Consider the following 19,134-nt stretch of genomic DNA (forward strand, 5'->3'; position numbering starts at 1 on the left):
GAACTCCGTAGGGCTGGCAGGGCTCCACAACAAACCTGCTGGGAGCTAAACAGAAAAAATGCTGCCTTTCCCAACTATATCTACTGCCCTTCCGACTCCCTCCCACGCTATTATTTGTACCAGCTGCTTGGAGTGGTAGGAGGGGATGAGTGGGGTTGAAGCAGTGAGGTAGTTTCCCAGGCCGTGTTGTCAGAATTCTAAGAGTCATAGGAAACAAAGAAAATGGTCCACTAGCATATTACCTTATCTGCTTTCTTAATGCACGGGATGGACCTTGCTCAACTGCTCCGTCACTTCTGTTTGCCCTTGTGGTATTTTACAGACCTTTATTCCTGAGAGGTGCCACGGAGTCTATAGACTCCACTGTACTGCCCAGTGCCGTTACAGTTGCAGAGCAGCATAATTGTTGCATCCTGATAAAAGAACATCAGACTCTATTCTTATCTTCAGTTTTTCAGTCTCCTCTGTTCAAATACTGATATTCAACTGCTCTTTGTGTTAGGAAAAACAGAAGGCAACATTGATTCAGTCTACCTCATAAATCTGTTGAGAATACAAAAGAAGACAGCTCTCAAACACTTCCCCACACTGTAGTACGTACTTAAAGATGATCACCTTTCCAGCACAGATGCTAAGAGTTTCTGGATGCTGTTACTGTGCATGGGAAAAGGGAAAGATGACCTTCAGTAATGAAGTGGGAGGGCACTGCACATGCTAACAATGCAGTTTCTCAAGAATGGCATAGCTAGATACTCGCCCAATTATAATATGAAAAAAAAAAGTTCAAATTCTAGTTTCAATACAGAAGAATTTAAACCTCAGAGCCTCCCTGGAACCGATAGTGAAAACTAAAGCGAATTGATAGTTCTGTAAGAAACATGCTAAAAAGTCTCCATCTATGTGTGATTTCTGTGTGCTTCTAACGACCTACAGTAGTGTATTTGCTGACCACCTCCCAAGTAATTGGAAAGATAAGGAAATGCAAACTAAAGTATCTTTCCTCCTCTGATTAAAAGAGTGAAATATTTCATTGGTAACTCCAGGCTTCATTTCATTAACATTCTGTTAACATGTACTGTACAAGTAGCTAGATGGGATTAGCATGAACATAATTACATTTGAAAGAGCATTTGAACATAATTGCTGTAATTTTATTAGGCCCAAACTCTTCTATCCTTTGTCCTAAAAGACACCTTAATCGGGTTTCTCATCCAAACCTTAGTCCCACCTACACTACAAACAGGAACAGTATTTTACTATCTTCCACTGTTATTTTTTTTTCTGTTTCATAAGTTTTAATTTTTGTAGAAAAACTACAGAAATCTTCAGGGAAAAATAACTGCAGTCTGAATGGAAACTAATGCCTCTTATGCTTCATTCAGTAAGAAGTTCAAGGCTGAAGAGTCATGACAGTTTCTTTTGCAAATGATCTCTCAGCTTTGAATTTTCTGATGGGAAATTAAGATAGTAATAAGAGGTCCTAATACTGGCCCTTACAGAATAGGAAACAAACTTAGATGGGATAACTGGGGAAACAGAGACCAGGAAAACTCCAGGAACCTTTACACAGATGACAGTTGCTATCTAACTAGCATAGATATACTTGCCCATTGCATTACCACAGCTTAGAAAGTTTTCCTTCCATTTTTAAAATGGAAGAAATGCAATTATGTTACTTGCAAACCCACACACAAAATGAAAATAATTGCTTCTTGCCTTTTCACCAATAACCATAAAAATGAGCCTACTAGATGGGAGAGGTGGACAACATTCTATGAGGGTAATATTTGATGATTTTTTTTTTGTAGCTTTCACCTAAAATGTGGCTCTCTTGAGTGGATCTTATGATGTTTAACAATGTAGTTGAATTTACACTGCAAACCTGCTCATACAGAGGGCGATACTTTGGATCTCGCTTGTACCACACTGTGTATTTTCATCAAACATATTGGCCTTTTACCAAGTTCATCATACTTTGGGTTTAAACTAGATAAAGGGTTCAGGAGAGCTGGGGGATGAGGACTAATGAATACATAAATAATCTGACCACATAAGACTTGTTCAGAATTAATAAAAAAGGGAATGTAATTCCCTCTAGATACATAGTCCAAAACTAATAGCTGAAAAGATCAGTTAATACTTTCATGACAAAGAGCAATTTTCTAGGCAGCTGTCAGTTGACAGATATTTATAGAAATTCAGCATTTTTCTTCTGTGAAACTCAGACTAGGGTGGATGAGGGCAGCACAAAACAATTGTTTCTGGCACTAACTTTGTCAACCATTTCTAAACTGGAACTGTCTAATGTGCTTCTCTCAAATCACCTGTTTGGGATCTATTGTGGCCCCTTTCAGTTTAGCAATACAAGGTGGATTATGGGCACCTAAGATGTAGCTGGAGCTGCCTGAAATTACAACTCAAATTTTCCAGGCTCAGCTGAAAAGACACAAGATAAGCAATTCTTATGCACCCTTTATTATTTCTGCTTTTGCCTGGTGCTGTCTTACAGTAAGGGCAACTCACTACCAATTGACGAGTTGGGTTAAATTGTTGGACATGGAGGTTTTGCAGGGATCATGCAAATGTAACGTCACAGGTTGGAAAGCAGAGTGGCAACAGCTTGCCTAAACGGGAAATATGGAGAGGAAGACGGAGATGTTGTCTAGCTGGAATTGACAGCAATGCCTTTCGATCAATGTCTTAGACAGCAGTGAATATTTGTCTTGCCATGGCAGCACGGAGCTCGGCTCGCAGCCATCACTTGTACTTACCCTGCTCCTCAGACAGGTTTTGCAGCTGGCCCTGAGCACTGCTCCTGCCATTGTTACCTGAAGGAGCGAGCCTGGAGCTTGGCATCACGTCCATGGCACCGCTGCGGCTGCGGCGTGGTAGCAGGGAGCCCCTGGACCCCACGAGCTGGTGCGCATCATCCCACTGGTTTGGGCTGCAAACATCACAAGCTGCTGAACTAGACATCAAAAAATCATCCCATATAATTTTTTTTAAGTCACAGGGTTGCAGATAAAGGTTGCAGCACAAAATCTTGGATTTCCACCCCTAATTTCTGAGATGGTAAAGTCCAATTTAAGTCTTTCTCTGCTATGCTGGAAGCTAAAACCTGAGAAAAGGTTCAGGTACAAGTCACCACAGCGGACTTTGGGATAAAGGACTGAGGTGAGCGTGGAAGGCAAGGAGAAGAGAAACCAGCTGCCCACGGAGAGGGAGGCGACAGCCCGCCCAGACATCCCGGAACGAACGACAGCCGCGGCGCTTCAGGGTGCCCTACCTCAAGATGGCGCCCAGCGCCTCACCTCCCCACCGCGCAGGCGCCGCGGCCCCAACGCGATTGCGACGCCGCCGCTACCGGCCTCCGCCTCGGCTGAGGCCGCCTCCGCAAGGCGCTGGCTGGAGGGGTCGGGGCTGCCGCCTCGGCTGATGGTGCCTTCGCTCCTTCAGGCGGGAAGATGAGGCTGCTGGCGGCCGGACTCTTGCTGGTGGTACCTCTCTGCGCCGCCTTCTACCTGCCCGGCTTGGCGCCCGTCAGCTTCTGTGAGGAGGGCGAGGAGAGCGAGGGCTGCAAGGTGAGAGCCCTCACGGGAGGGCCCGACACGGGCGGTCCCCCCCTTCCTCGCTGCGGGGGCCCCCGGGTTCCTGCGGCGAGGAGGGGGGGACTACCGAGCGTCCCCCACCCCACTGCATGCGGGCCCCGGGCGTTCTCCCTCAGGCGACAACCTTTGCTCAGGGAACCCAGCCACCCCCAGCTCCCTTTCCCTTGATGCACCCACTATTTTGTCATGGCGAAAACCTCCCTTTCCCCCCCGCTGAGCTTTCCAGTCCTTGTCTGGTCCTTCCTTCCTCGTTGCAGCCCTCTGTGGCGGCGGCCCTGGCGTGGCCCAGCGCCAGGGCCTGTCAGGAGTCTGTGGTAACTCCGTCGTGGGACAGTGAGCTCCGAAACTTCTAACAGCTCTTGCCAGCCAGCCATGCGTTTCGTGTCGGCCCACCCATCCGTTTTTGGAAGTCCATATTTTCGTATTTTGTCTCTGTTTCAGTCACTAATCGAGCTCTTCGTGAACAGGCTGGACTCGGTTGAGTCGGTTCTGCCGTACGAGTATGATGCGTAAGTACATCTCAACAAGCCTCCCAGAAGTGTTTGGAAAGCCTGTTTTCTGTTCTCTGTGCAGTCGTGCAACGCCTGATACGTTACACAGGTTTCTTTTAAGCAATGTTTTGGGTGTAGGGATGGACGAATAAATCTAGTCCTCAGCGCAGGAATGAAATGCAAGAGGGCGGAAAGGCTGAAGGCCACACCTGTGCCTCCTGGCCATCCTCTGTGATTGTTAAAGACAAGGCTGCTGGGTTTCTAATCGGGTGCATTTTTTTTGAGCTGAATATATATTTAGTGTTGACTGATATGTTTGAAAGTTCTTCCTGTTAATCAAATCTAGGAAGACATGAGCTTTGTGTTCCTTTTATTCTGGCAACTAAAAGAATTTGGAAGAAGAATCATTGTTGTTTTTCCTTTTCCCACCAAAGCTCTGTATCTATTTCTTGTTTGTTTTTTTTTTTTTTTTTTATTCGGTTGTTTTTTTGTTTTTTTTTTTTTTAAATTCTGATTCTTGTTTGTGAAAACTATTACCTGCTTTTGCAGGTACTTACAGGCCTGCAAAGCAATGATAAACAACATGATTTGCAGTCTTGCTGTTGGGCATACAGAAAAGAGGAACTGGCAGATGTTGTAGGTCTTGTCCTGTGCAGTGCAACAGTATCAGCAAGACCAGAGACTAGCCTGAAAAGCCCCTGTGGCTCTATTTACATTAAACTTTGTGGAAGCCAGTGAATTTAGGACCACTTATTGAGGAAAAGGACTTATTAACCAAAGATGAGTGATTTTTTTTTTTTTTTTCCATAACTTACTGCCCTCATGATTAATAACGAAGATCCAGAAGAGTTGCATTCTGTCTCTTGTATTCAGCTGTTTCAGACTGTGTGTAGTTGAAAAGAGTTGATGCATCATGTTTGGCAGTGTGGCACATTAATATTAAAAGCACTTCCCTTCTTTGGAACACTTTCACTTTAAATACTATTTGGAAAGACTTCTTTAAGAAAGAGGTGTAGCTGTTTTTCTGAAACTTTTTTTTTGCAAGAGAACTGGACAGTCCATAGCATTGTCTCTTTTTTTTTCCTAATATGAAACATTCTGGTTTTTGTTTAAATTGCTATTTGAAAAGGGTGCTTGGACTAAGCACCATGCATTTTGTTAAAGATACTTCAGCTGTGATATATCTTGGTTTAAATTGATACCAAAATAGAAATATTTCTATATAGTATATGCCAAATTTCCTTACACAGGTACTCAAATTTTTACTAACAGTGCCTGACCTGCCAAAATAAGCATGAGAACTGCTGTGTTGTGGACATAAGTTAAGAAACCGGTTTAGGCTGGTATTTACAGTTACATGTCAATTACAAATTAAAGGTAATCTTTTATGTTTTTTCCAGTTTTGACTTCTGTCAAGACACGGAGGAGAAAAGACCATCGGAAAATCTTGGACAAGTGCTGTTTGGGGAGAGAATAGCATCATCTCCATATAAGGTTACTCTATCCCTTGAAGTTGGTCCTGTTTAAATTTGATAGCTGTCATTCTGATGGCTGTGATCCATAGACATAGCTGCAGATTTGATGATTGTCATTATTATTTTTCTTTAATATGAGCTTTGTAGTTTTGATGTAATAAAAACAAAACCCCTCCCACCCACACCCTGAACACATCTTAGGGCAGCTAATTAAAGTTAGGAAGCTGAGCCAGTGACCGCTCTTCTTTCCTGTTCCTCTGTGGTAGAGAAGTCTTTAACAGTTAGGTAAATAGTGTGTTAGGTGATCTGAATCAGTGTTAGGTGATCTGAAGTAATTAGGTTTTTTAATGTAATATTGGAGGCCGTAAACTAGTGGTTCAGGAACTGTTTCGTATACTTGGCTGTAGTGTTGGGCACCTTCCAGAGTGGGAAGGGGAGGTCAAGTTGGGACCCACTTCAAGCTTTTCCTTGCTTGTACACACACTTAACATCTGTTGTCTAAAACCAAGTTCTTAAATGCTGATGCACGTCACTTGAAATATTCTATAAAATAAATCTATGGAAGTATTTTGTAGATTAGGTATGTAATACTTTTCTCTCTCGTGCTCTGTGTTAGCAATGACTAAATGTAGCATCTCTAAAAAGCTTGGGAAAACTATTAGCAGTAAAGGACATATGGACAAGCATTGGCTGTTAATGCTTGAAAGCTGTATACTGTTCCAGTGCGGTTTCCAGGCTGGGATTTGCTGGTGAAACTGAAAACTAGGCTATGTTTGTGTGTGAGGGTTGCTAGATAATCTAAATCCCTATGAGAAAAAGAAGCAGCAGAGTTTCTGAGCCTACTGCTGCTCAGTCATTAGAGACCTAGTCACATCTTTTCATAGGACCTAAGGAGGTGATGCCTCCTCCCTTGTGTAAACCGCTCCTAGAAGTCTCTTTTTTTTTTTTCTTTGACTCTCTGAGCTAATGTAATTTGAAGGTTTATGACTGCTGGCCACAAGAAGCTTTTAAATATGTGGCATGGCGGGTCATTTGGACTGAATACTGATTGAATAGATTAAGTATTGTAGCAATTACTTGTTTGAAATGGCTGCACGCTACAGCAATTAGAAAATTCTGTTATTGGTTAGCACTCAGGCCTTGATTATGTTAGAATTTTCATTCACGTTTGAAGTATGTTAGCTCACTAACAGGTAAATCCTGATTGGGTTAGAATACAAGTTTGATACACAAATGTGAGCATGCTTGTGTTAGGTGGTGTCTGCACTTGAAGCACAGATGCTGTGCAACTTGTTGCGCTTTTGGCAGCCTTGTCTAATAACTTAGTCATCATGGAGAAATGTAGCTAAAATTAATACAAAATGTTCCAAAAGGGTGTGTCTTATTTACCAGATGACGAAATTACCAAAATAAAACAAAGTGGTAAAAGAAAAGAGCAATACATTTTCTACTAACTTTCAAATTTCAATCCTCAAAGTTTATCTGGAGGTAGTTTATCTGGGCTGTTGAAGAGATTTTTGGCCACGTAGAAGGGGATTGCTGCTCCTGGATATAGATAAATCTTGACATTTAAGTTAAAGCTGTTTGTATGGGAAATTCTGACTTTAGAAAATCTTATAGCAAGGAAGTAAAGTACCTCGAAGTGAGCTTTACATTAAAAAAAAAAAAGACTAAAAATTTTTTGAAGCAAGACTGAAATTACTCCTTTGGTGTGTTTTTTTTTTTTTTAACAGTTCACTTTTAAAAAGCAAGAAACATGCAAGAAGGTTTGTACAAGATCGTATGACCCAGGCAACAGTGCTGATAAAAGCAAACTGGCTTTTTTGAAGAAAGGAATGCAGTTGAATTATCAGCATCACTGGTAAGCTGATCTGCGTGCTTGAGGTTGGAGGGTTTTTTTGCTGCTTTTTTTTTTTTTTTTCACTGTTATCTGTGTTGTAAATGGTTGCTTTCTTCCTTCTATGTTATAGTTGTCCTCTGCTGTGCGTCTTGTGGGCACTACTGAAAACTATGTGTATTACATGAATGTTAAATGTCAATGTGAAGTAAGGTGCATCCCTTTCTGAGGACGTGTTCTTTGATGATTTCTGTCTAGGATTATCGATAACATGCCTGTAACGTGGTGCTATGATGTGGAAGATGGACAAAAATACTGTAATCCAGGATTTCCAATAGGATGTTTTGTTACTCCGGATGGTAGAGTTAAAGATGCTTGTGTTATAAATGTAAGTGATGGAACTTTTTTTTTGTTAGTGTAGCAGATGTAATTTCACTTACAGTTTTATTTTTAAGCTTTCTTTTCCCGAGAAAGAATGCATACCCTCGTAAACATGGTTGATATTCACATGGGCATTGACAAAGCTGAATTCTGCTTCTATATACAGTGTCTCACAGATGCAGTAGTCCAAAAAAATGTTCATGCAGATCTTTTGACCAATATAGATAAAGCTGGAGAATAACTGTATTGGTGTCTAAAAGCCTTAGAAAATTGAGATTTTGTTCTGAAATTTCATGTGAATCCATCCTTGTACCTACTCATTCTTTGTCCATGTCATATTTGTGTACAAGACCTTCTTTTATTGATTTCGGGTAGAAGCTTTCCAGTGAAGACCTAGAAATGAGCACTGTGTTCTAGTTGTGAAAGTTATGTCTAGCAGAGTTTACAAGTTAAATGTGTCAGGATTTTCCCAGATGGCTGGAAGATAACAAACACAGCTGTGACAAGGAAAAAATTATCTTGACAACAATTTGAAATGTGTCAGTCATCCTGGGAGTTCCATGGTGAACTAGTACAGTCACAGATAATAGTGATACAGTTTTATCTCTCCTGGGGTGAGGGACCACACCCCTCTCAGTGAGGACAGGGCTCTCTGCTCTGCCCCATGACTTACGCTTGTATGTGGTGCAGTCAGTTTATTTGTATTCAGCAGCTCTGATATTTCTTGGAAGTGATGTGTTTATTATGCACGTTCAGTTTACTCAATCTACTGTCACCTTGCAACTTGGTTACTCCTCAGGCTCCCTAGACTATTGAAAATGGTCTGTGAATTGAATTGCCTGTTCTAGCTAGGTGTTAAGCTTTGTTACTTTGTATGTGAGAGAGTTTTTCTGTTAAATTGATACTGGTGTATGTTGTGTTGGAAGCTATCTGGTGCACAGAAAACGGTTGTAGTCAAGTCAGCAATTTGGATGAAAAGTTTTCTTTAGTAGGAGGGCCTTCATACATAGGCAACAATGGCTGAATTTTCTAGGGAGTGCTTAGGGAGCTTGTACTGTGTATCCATGAAGTGCTGTGCAAATCGGGTGTGCTTGCTGCGGCGTGGGTGTTCTGCCAGTGTAACTGTCATACCCAGTGTCAGTTTTAGTCTGTAGATACTAATTGCAGTGAGAATGTTGCATGGCATAGTGCTAGAGGGATGACTGTTACACAGGCAAATAAGAATGTAGCACCATGGATAGGACTGTAATCTCTGGGATGAGTAGGGGAATGTCATCCTCTTTGTAGAAGTATACCCAAATACCTATTCCTGCAGACATCATTATCTCTTTAAAAATGGGGGCAGGAAAGAGGTTGTTACCGTGGAACGGCACAGCTGCAGTTCATCCTCATGTTTATGCAGCTGATGAGCTGTATTATTGCCTCAACTGCTGCTTTGGAAATGGAGGAAACAAGTACCTGAAGATGGGTTGTAGTATGACGCAGGAATGGTTCTAGTCTTCTCCCAATAGGAATCTTGATCATAGTGAAAGAAGAGGAATCCAGATAAACTTAATGAAAGACATCTTCATATTTTGCTAGGAGGGGACAGAAGTTGTATGGCAATTGGAAAATGGCTAATATACACAGTAAATAAAGGAATCTTTTTACTTGGGAACTCAACTAACAGTCTGTCATCCTGGTCCCATAATTCAAATTACAATTTTTTAAACAATGACAGTGTTGAGGAGAAAAGGAAATCCAGGTCAACTTAGTTGACTCTGGTATCATCTGAGCTTTATATAGTTCTTTATAATTCCAAATTCTGAAGGGATAGGGGTGACAAAGCAGAGTAGCTACTGAAGGTGGAAGGTAGTTTTTTGAAGCAGAACCTGGTTTGTAAGCTTTGGTAACTGGAGTGTCAACCAGGAAGACTGGTGGGGGAGAGGGGGGGAGGGAGAAATGGTGAATCTGAATTACTCATAGCTTGAATAAATAAATCTCTGAACTTATTTTGGCAGCTGTTTCAGTAAATACAAAAATGATATCAAACACATCTAAATTTTCCTAGTAACACAGATGTGATACTTTTATTATGTGTGTTGTATTTATATAATAAATATAATATATAGAAAAAAATTAATATACAAGTATATTTTTAAAAATGAATGTTGAAGTATTTCCCCTTCTCTCTTGCTCCTTCCATTGGACAGTAGTCTCATTTTAAAGTTCTTGACTGCTTGCGCCCTCTCCTGTTGAAGTTTCTCAATCTCTTGATGATATTTTGTAGTCTGAGTTTAACAAGAAGAACACTTTCTACCTCTTCAACCACGTTGACATAACAATCATGTACCATAGTGGGAAGGATGAAAACTGGCCTGGTGCAAGACTGGTGATGGCAAGACTGAGACCACAAAGGTAATTGTGCATTAAAGCAGCAAGTTCTAGTCCTAGGGAGGCTTAACAGTAGTTGAAAACTTAGAAATGATACTTGGTGTCAATATCGTGTCGGTAAGTTCTGAGGAACTGATTATTCTGAATTCTGATAAAGCTTTCAGTATTTGATTCATGACTGGAACTGTGTTTACAAAGAGTAGTTCCATGACACTAAATGTAATTTAACTGTGCTTTTAAAATGTTCCCCAAAGTCCGTCCTGATGGAAAAACTACTTATGACTCTTAGAACCTGACACAAACAGTAGCAGCTTTCTTATGTTTTTATTGATTTGCATCTGGGTGTGCTTTACTTTCTTTTCGAAGATGTGTTTTCAGATACACCGAGAAACATCCTTTACCTGAGTGACAGTTTCCCATGGCATCTCTCTTATTGTTGCTGTATTGCCTCCCAAATGTGGTTCGAATGAATATACAGGATTTGTACAGGTGTACTTTTTCCTGTGTTAATTTGGAGACTGAGGTGTAGGTGAAATATCAGATTAATACTGGTATTCAGAACAGTAGATTATGATGATGACTAATTTTCTAAGATGACTGTTTTCTTAAACAGTAGCTTCTGTGTTGACCGGAGAGGAGGTGCAACAATTCAGAGGTCAGAAACAAACCAAACCAATTACTTTGGCTTCCTGTCAGTCTGTTGGCCCGCAGTTCATACTTACCCATATTTGAAAACTGCAGTCCATCTATAAAATTTCCAAGTAGGTTGCTTTTTTAGTTAAACTCTTCCCTCTTTTCTACAGAGATTAAGTACATTCATAAATTTTGCTACCACAGTTTCTCAAGTCACACAGACATGTACGGTACAACATGACTTGAGTATATTTGTTTTTTCTGTTGCAATGATGTAATGTGTTTTTAGTGACTTACACTTGCTCTGCAAGTTTATTCCTGCCATTTACCCCTGCTCTGAGATGGTGGCAAGAATATTTTACTGGCCGCCTCCATTTTTTGATTAACACATTATCAGTTGCATACTGCGTGGTTGAAAAAGGAGAATCTCTTTTCACCAGTAATGAGACCACAAGGGGGCACAGTTAGCTTGCACATAACCTTGATTTTGTGGTTCTCTGACCTGGTGTTTTCTTTGGTGCTTTGCTTCAACCTTGAAGCTCTCTTGATGGGGAGTATTTGTGGTGGGAGCACACTAGGCCTTTAATTAAAGTTTTTATTACCTTGTAGCTTGATTTAGTTCTTGACACATAATAATGCATGTAAGGTAGGCTTGTTTATCTAAATTGCGTAAATACGACTTGCCCAAGGGGGTGTGAGAGGGAGGCTATTTTCCAGTGTTGGAGGAGGTTCACAGGAGTGAATTCAAGCAAACCTTAAGGTTTCTTTTACTTTGTACTTCCATAGCTGCGGTATTTTGAAGGTACTCCAGAAAAGGGTTTACATATTTGAACTTCAGGATGTAGAATGTTGTTCAGAGTTGCTCTGTATTTTTCAGAGTATGCAAGACTGATGAGAGGTGAAATTAGACCACTTGTATAAAAATGGAAAGGTTCCCACCATCATTTCTTTTGTACTAGTGTAAAAAAAAAAAAAAAAAGGTAATTAAAAAAAAAGACTCTCCCAAATCCACCAAAATAAAATAAACACCCTTCTCCCTATGAAACTTGAGGGAAGGTGGGAACCTGTGGGAGTTTGTAAGAAATTCTCTGTCTTCCTTATTGAGGAGCACACACTGTGGTTAAGTCTGTTACCAATAGTGTAGACTTCTTAAAAAAGCAAAAGGGAGGTATGATGGTAGAGAAGGGATATTTTGTGTTAAAACTTACCATCTTACCAGGTAAAGATCTCCAGACTTTGCAGCTGGTAAACCAAGCAGCATTTTAGCTTAGGGCTAGAACTTCATGGCAGAAAAGTGCATAGGGTGAAACCACATCTTGCGACCTTTCAGAGGTCTGCAGTTCTCATCTCTCACATGCTTAGCAAACAACTTTACCTGTAACGTTCTCAAACGCCTAGAAGCATGAACAGATACTAACCGAATGTCGGATAATGATCCAAGGTCCAAATCCCTAGGATGCTTGCTGTGGAGTTCCTGGCTCTCACTGCAAGTGCTTGTGAGAACCAGTGTTCAGTTCTGGTGTGGCTTTAAGGCTGTTAAAGAAATTCTGAATAATGATACCTAATTACATATGTGATTTTATTTTTCTTTATATTATCTCTAGTTACAAACGTAAGTATTAATACAAATATATGTTAAGATCTTCTTGTTGGTGGAAGAACAGAAAAGCAGGTCTTCAGAGAAGTTCAATAGCTGGTACAAAATGGTATACATAGCTCTCCTTGCTTTTTTGGCTTTTTTTAATAAAAACTTGTTTTAATTACCTCAGAGAAGGATTTGTGAATCTTCATCCTGTAGAGCGTATGTAATTTTATTTAACTATTTTTTTTTTCCCCCCTTAGCTACAAACATACAGATGAGAACAACTTAAGTTGTGAAGGTCCACCTATGGAGATTCCTGGAGAATTCACCAATAAACTGAATTTGATCTACACTTACTCTGTGACCTTTGAAGTAAGTATTGAATCTGTTACATGAATATGTAATTCCCCCAAATAATGAATTCAAACCAACTGGATAATTAGCTAATAGTCATAACTGGATTACAGCAGTGAAGATTCCGTAAGGATGGTCTTGTGAAGCAGTTTTCCCAAAACCTATTACTTTTCTGTTGCTGTAATTTAAGTGACACTTGGAGTCTATAAATAAATACTTTTTTCCCCCTGTTTTATTATTAATAGAAAGATAATAGATTGAATAACTGCACAAGTTGTCTTCCTTGAGGTATACTGTTTGTTTTCAGAATTCAATCAGGGTACTGAGAGTCTCATCTTGAAGAAATGTTTATATTTGGAGACACTTTTGTGTTAAATGTTGCTTTTTTTTTTTTTTTTAGCATATTGTAAAGCTTTTTTTCTCTAGTGAATTCGCAGGTTTTGTCTCATTTTGTATTGCTTTTGTTTCATTCGCTAGCTTTTTTTCTTTTTAGTAGGTGGCCATTTATCTTTTAGAGTTAATACTCTAATCTTTACTAATACTCTAATGCTTTATTCAGCCTGTTACAACTTAGGAGGAAATTAGCTTTTCTTGCAACTGAGTCTTTACCCCAACATGGAAAGTAACCCTCCTGTGGGGGGGAGAATAGTTTGATTCAAGCTACTTCAAGCTTTAGTACCTTGGTTCCAGTCTGTCCCGAAAGCATGGTTGGTTTTCTGATGTAAGACACCAATCTTACAGGATTTGGCTTGAGACCACCAGCTTATTTTGTATAGGCAGCCAAGCAGTTGTCATATGGTAACAACTTTCATTCTACCAAATTGAATTTGATTTGAACCAATGACCTTGAGGTGCAAGGTTCTGTATCCTGTTACATTTCCCTTGAGACACCCAATCCTCCGTAGAGTCTCTAATTTTACTACATGAATGAACCTCCTGTCTATTAACATTTGTGTTTAAATCTTGATGATAAATTGCAATTTAGAATTGCAACCTGAACTTTGTCTCGTTATTAATGCAATGTGTTATGTGTTTGGGCTACCTACTCCCCTTCTCTCGGGTTGCAGAGCAGGTGAGGCTCAGCTTCCAGCAGATGGCACTCGGCACGTCTCAATCCCGGGCACTTCAAAACTGCTTATTTTCTCTGTTATCCATCCATTAGCCTTGATTCGAAATAATACCTGATATGTTTTACTTTTTATTAGTAGTTTCAAAACAACTTAGAAGGGGAGTATGTATCAGCGGAAAGTGTTTTTAAGGAAGAGAACATTAGTTTCAGTAAGCCTGAATACATCAACCAGTAAAATGTGTAACTGGTTTATGATTCTTTCTAATATGGCAGCTGACTTCTGAAGAGAAAGCTGTAGTGTCCGCTTGAATTCATTGAAATGGGCAAGTTGTTCAGCCCTGTGTCTGTGAAAAGTATACAGGATTATGCCTCTACTGTGTGATACATAAGCGTACAAAAATGTAAGCATGAGATCAGTTTGATACTCAAGAAACAAACTTTAGAATCACGTTTCTGAAACTCTGTCCCAGCTAGCTGTGAACTACTGATAAACTACTTAGTGTTCTGATAAAGAGTAGCTTATGGCAGTTTCAGCCGCCTTGTGGTGTTGGTGCAGTTCTTCATTTTCACATGTTTTGATCCCAAACATGTACCAGAACTTAAAAATTCCAGGCTGAAGACATAGTCTAAATTCTGAGAATTAACTGTACAAACTTACCACCTGAATAAGTTAAGAAGTTCTGCTGAACTTCATGCCAGTCAGGCGACAGAATTTGGTAGCAGAACAGGAGGTGTACATCCCATGAGCCAAGCTGTAGAGGACAAGGCTTGGGGATCAGAAAGAATCATCGCTTGTACAGCTCTCACATGAAATATTTTGAGGAGGAGATAAGAGAGGAGGAAGCTTCTTTCAAAGGTGAAAGTTGCTGACTGATTTCTTTGTAAATCCTTCACAGGGATATCCGGAAATGAAATTATCTGCCAGGAATCAGAGTAGAATATGGTCTGTATCAGACACCATTATGGCAAAGAGGGAGGAAGCCTGTGCTAAATACAGTAAAGATGATGAGAGACAAAAAAAATCCAGAGGAAACCAGAAATGTACTCAGAAAGTGGGTTTACCAGAGTTGAAGTTTCAAGATTAGCATGCTATGCTGGGAGTATTTTGTAGTGACAGCATGATTGTTTTTCAGTATGCATTTGGGAGCTGCAGGCAGCTAACATACCAAATCATGGAAAAATGAGGCTTAATGAAGCCTAGTTGGTAACATGGGAGAAGGTAGAAGATGTGGATAGGAGATTCAATAAACAAGATATTCTTTGAGAGGCTCAGGAGATAAAAGGAATTAATGCAAGAGGGAGGTCTAACATCCAGGGTTGATACCAAGCTTAGATATTAATGCTGAATGAAAGGTTTGTGGAAGAGATTTGATGTGCTTATTCTTTCTCAGAGACTGCAACAAACTTGTACTTTTTTCTATTAATTTCTATTTGATTTATTTATAGGAAAAGAATAATATTAAGTGGGCTTCCAGATGGGACTACATTTTGGAGTCCATGCCACATACAAACATCCAGTGGTTTAGGTAAGATTTGTATTTATTAAGTGAATAATGTTGCAGGGGAGCACAAAGAGTTCTTATTTGTGCTTCTAGGGATATAGAACATCTGCTGTGGTAGAACAAAATCTGTTAGTTTTCAGGCAGGAAAATTTTCTTGTTTTCATATGTGAAGTAACTTTTATCAGCCTTCCATCTCTTGGGAGCAACTGTAGTATTGCATTTCACCAAAGGAATGCGCCATTCCGAAAGGAAAGCAGCTTCCATCGTTTTACTTTATTATCTCCATTCTGTAGAACTTTTGAGACATTGCTGTCTGCAGTGTTCTTGCTGTTACTGTCTGGCTTTCTCTAACTGCCAAGTGAGAGGTACATATGTGTACTGCATGTTTTGTACTCAGCAGCTGCTTACAGTAAAAAGAAGAGCTTTTCTTTATAAGTAAAAGATGTATATGAAAAGCTCTTACTTTTTTCCCCTCTGTGTCATGCAAATAATATAAAGTAAGTATATAGTTTACGTTGAGATGTTAATGTTTGGCAATATAAAGTGTTTGAAAAGGCTAATCTGATTAAATACAAATATCTCTACAAAATATTGAATGGCATGATGTAGATTTCATTAGTTAGTAGATTTAAAGCAGCCTTTGTCAAGTAGATTTTATAAGCTGTAGCTATTTCACTAGGGAAATTGCTTCTGAGCTATATAAGGAGGAAAATAAAGCAAAGCAATATGTAACTGTCGTGGAAAATTAACAATATATAATAAGATACTATTCTTGTCATGTCTCCTAAGAGATCTTGAAGTTGTATACCTTTATCTTCTCTGGGTGGGAAAATACAAAAAGGTCTGGTTTAGTTGAAGGTGTCCCTGCTCGTTGAAGGTGGGTTGGACTAGATGACCTTTAAAGGTCACTTCCAACCCAAACTATTCTATGATTCTATGACTTAAAGTCTGAATATCTAGGGCTATTCCTCAGATTTGAGCTGTACATGTGGTATGAATTGGAGTGCGTGTCCTGGAACCTGAATAAGCGGATTGAAAGTTTGACTTTTTCTTTATCTACAGTATAATGAATTCCCTCGTCATTGTTCTCTTCTTATCTGGCATGGTGGCTATGATCATTCTGAGGACTCTTCATAAAGATATTGCAAGATACAACCAGATTGACTCTTCTGTGAGTAAGATTTCAGCTTTTACATAAGCATGTTTTTCTGGCAATAGTAATGTCTATCAATTGGTTTTGGATACAATCCAGAGATGTATAACTGACAAGAATTTGGTATGTGCTAATATATCTGGGGGTTGAAAATAACTTTATTGCTATTTCATCTTTTCTAACAGCAGGAATACATGGGCAGATGTGACAGTCTTACTTTTCTAGTGTCATTTGATGAACTTGTAATATGCGGAACAGACTTCAGATTTTAGAAGTACATGGAGTGATTCACAAAAACTTTTTGCTAGTGAACACTTGTATTTGAAATGTAAGTCCCTTTATTCCAAGGTCTCGAGCAAGGCAAGCGCCTTTTTTTAATATATACTTTTACAGTATGTCAACAGCCACAAAATGCAGTGCAGACATTGAAATGTGTTCTGGCATTGGTTCACCGTCAAGATGTGGCAGCTGCTTCTGAGACCTATGGTTGTGTTATGGAGTCAGTCTGGGTGTGTAGCTGGTGGTGTGACACTGACCTAAGCAGCCAGTGTGTTATTTATGGAATCTCCATCCCTGGAGATATTCAGAAGCCATCTGGACATGCTTCTGGGTAACCTGCTTTAAGTGGCCTTGCTTGAGCAGGGGAGTTGGACAAGAGGACCTCCACAGGTCCCTTCCAGCATCAACCGTTGAATGATTTTCTGACTTTGGCAACCTGGGTTTATGTGTGAGATACCATGACTTGAAACAGGACTGCAATGACAAGGTATGTGGCCTTAGCACACGATCTGCACTGTATCTGTTGCAGAGACATCTGTGGCAAGAAGAAAAGACTTTGCTACCCACTTTGTTGTATTTTCCCTCTAAAAATGTGTTTTACAGTCTGAACACAAACCTGTGAACTTGTGTTGATAATTGTCTTCTCCCCTCTTCAAGAGATCAGGCTTAAAACTACTGCAGCCAGATACTGTCCCCATTGTAATGAAGCTGCATTAGGAAGCTCAGTTGCTGTAATTTTTCCAGTTTCAAGGTGGTATTTCTGTAGTTTGTAGTATAGCTTGTCCAGAAAGTAAGTGTGCTAGCAAGTGACTTGTGAAATTTGCAGTTTGTGGTCAAAATATCATGAGAAGTATGATGCTATGCAACTTCATAAATCAAAGTACTGAAAAAAAAAAAAACAACCCCAAAACAACCTGTATCACATGATTATTGCAAAAAGGATCAAAAATTAAGCCAACAACTAATAATGGAGTGAAATTAGTGTGAAAATCAGTAGTTGTCTTGCTGAATGTGATGGAAGATATTCTGATTAACATAGACTAATACAAATTGATGTTGCCTTTTCTTTGTGGCTACAAAGTGTGGTGGAATCACATACCTTGCACATACTTTATCTCCAGTTAGGAGGTCATACTGTTGCGGTTCATGTGCAACATGATTTCTTATCTCTGTCTCTGTTAGAACTACTTGGTGTGTGTGTGTAGTTTTTTGTTTGGTTTTCTTTTTTTTTTTTTTTTTTTTTTTTAATTCTCTTTGTGATCACTGTCAAACTGAACCTGGTTTGTCTGACTTAACATAGTGACTGGAGCTTGTTGCCACCTGACTGAACCTGTTGTGAGTTCTTTTGAAATGTGTACCCCTGAAAATGGGAAAGGGACAGATTTACTACCTTGGTGGAGAGAATATAACTGATTGTGAGTTAAAAGGACTTGACCAGTTGACTGTGAGTGAAAGGCTGAGTAAAAATGACTCTCTCTCATTGGTAAAAGTGGTATTTGCAAGCCAAAGATGAGAAATAATGTCAGATACTACAAAGGCTTGAATTTTCACTGTTGTTGCTGTCTGTCTGGATAAAGAAATACTTTAAAATGCACAAAAATGTTTTTTATTGAAACTAAAACATCTGAAAGTACTTTTATTCTTCTGTGTGTTTTTGATATTTAATATCTTTTGTTAATGCAAATCCAGACAGTAATTAAAGTGGAAGAATTTTTCACATCCTTTAACTGATCGTTTTTGTGAAGCTCCTGTTTGATCTCTCAATTAAATTATGTTCAATATCTTATACTGTGTTGTCTTTATTAGTTGGTCATTCTTAATGTGATAAAGAGCAAAACTTGTAGAAGCCTGACCAGTTTTTATGGATAACAGCAGGGATAGGTGTGACTTTCAAAAAATCACAACTTTTTATTTTCTTGCCAGTTGTAAGAAACTTAAAGATCTGTTGCAGTTCAAGGATCTGACTTGAAAAGGTGTGAAATAATTGTGCAAAAGAGGCTGTGGGCTGAGGAAGCTGCAATGAAGCAAATTAGTATCTCACACTTGGGAACTGTCGATGATTCTACTTGAAAAGAGAGAGATGCACAAGGCAGTGATTGTGTTCTTAGCATGCGCGTTTAACGTTCAGCTAATACCAGCTGGCTTTTCGCGTGATGTAGGTTTAGTGAGACATATGTTAATGAAGTGTTCAGAAATCATTAGATTACTTTTTAGGGTCTTATAACTAAGAGAAGATTCCTGAACTGAACTTAAGAGCATTCATGTCAATGTCTGTTCAAGACTGAGAGTTACAACTCTTGTCCTCTTTTAAAAAATCTCTGAAATCGTGACTGCTTGAGTGTAGGAGATGTCAATCTTTGTATATTTTGAGAACTAGGCTAAATTAATGGATAAGAT

At 39.5% G+C, this 19,134-nt stretch overlaps 1 protein-coding gene across 1 annotated transcript in view; it reads left to right on the plus strand.

Annotated features, from left to right (window-relative positions):
• The first annotated feature begins 3,341 nt into the window (after nucleotides 1-3,341).
• The window catches only part of LOC104484059 (transmembrane 9 superfamily member 2-like), a 33,989-nt gene continuing 18,196 nt past the window's right edge, over nucleotides 3,342-19,134 (plus strand). The window contains exons 1-9 of the mRNA XM_086756358.1: nucleotides 3,342-3,581; nucleotides 4,050-4,117; nucleotides 5,500-5,593; nucleotides 7,308-7,435; nucleotides 7,670-7,799; nucleotides 10,062-10,189; nucleotides 12,641-12,752; nucleotides 15,250-15,329; nucleotides 16,368-16,476. Of these exons, the coding sequence (XP_086612484.1) occupies nucleotides 3,465-3,581; nucleotides 4,050-4,117; nucleotides 5,500-5,593; nucleotides 7,308-7,435; nucleotides 7,670-7,799; nucleotides 10,062-10,189; nucleotides 12,641-12,752; nucleotides 15,250-15,329; nucleotides 16,368-16,476 (966 nt within the window). The 5' untranslated portion in view covers nucleotides 3,342-3,464. The remainder of the gene's footprint in view (nucleotides 3,582-4,049; nucleotides 4,118-5,499; nucleotides 5,594-7,307; nucleotides 7,436-7,669; nucleotides 7,800-10,061; nucleotides 10,190-12,640; nucleotides 12,753-15,249; nucleotides 15,330-16,367; nucleotides 16,477-19,134) is intronic.

The sequence above is a fragment of the Chlamydotis macqueenii genome, chromosome 11 (assembly GCF_036417535.1).
Source record: "Chlamydotis macqueenii isolate bChlMac1 chromosome 11, bChlMac1.mat, whole genome shotgun sequence".
In the NCBI taxonomy this organism is placed as follows: Eukaryota; Metazoa; Chordata; class Aves; order Otidiformes; family Otididae; genus Chlamydotis; species Chlamydotis macqueenii.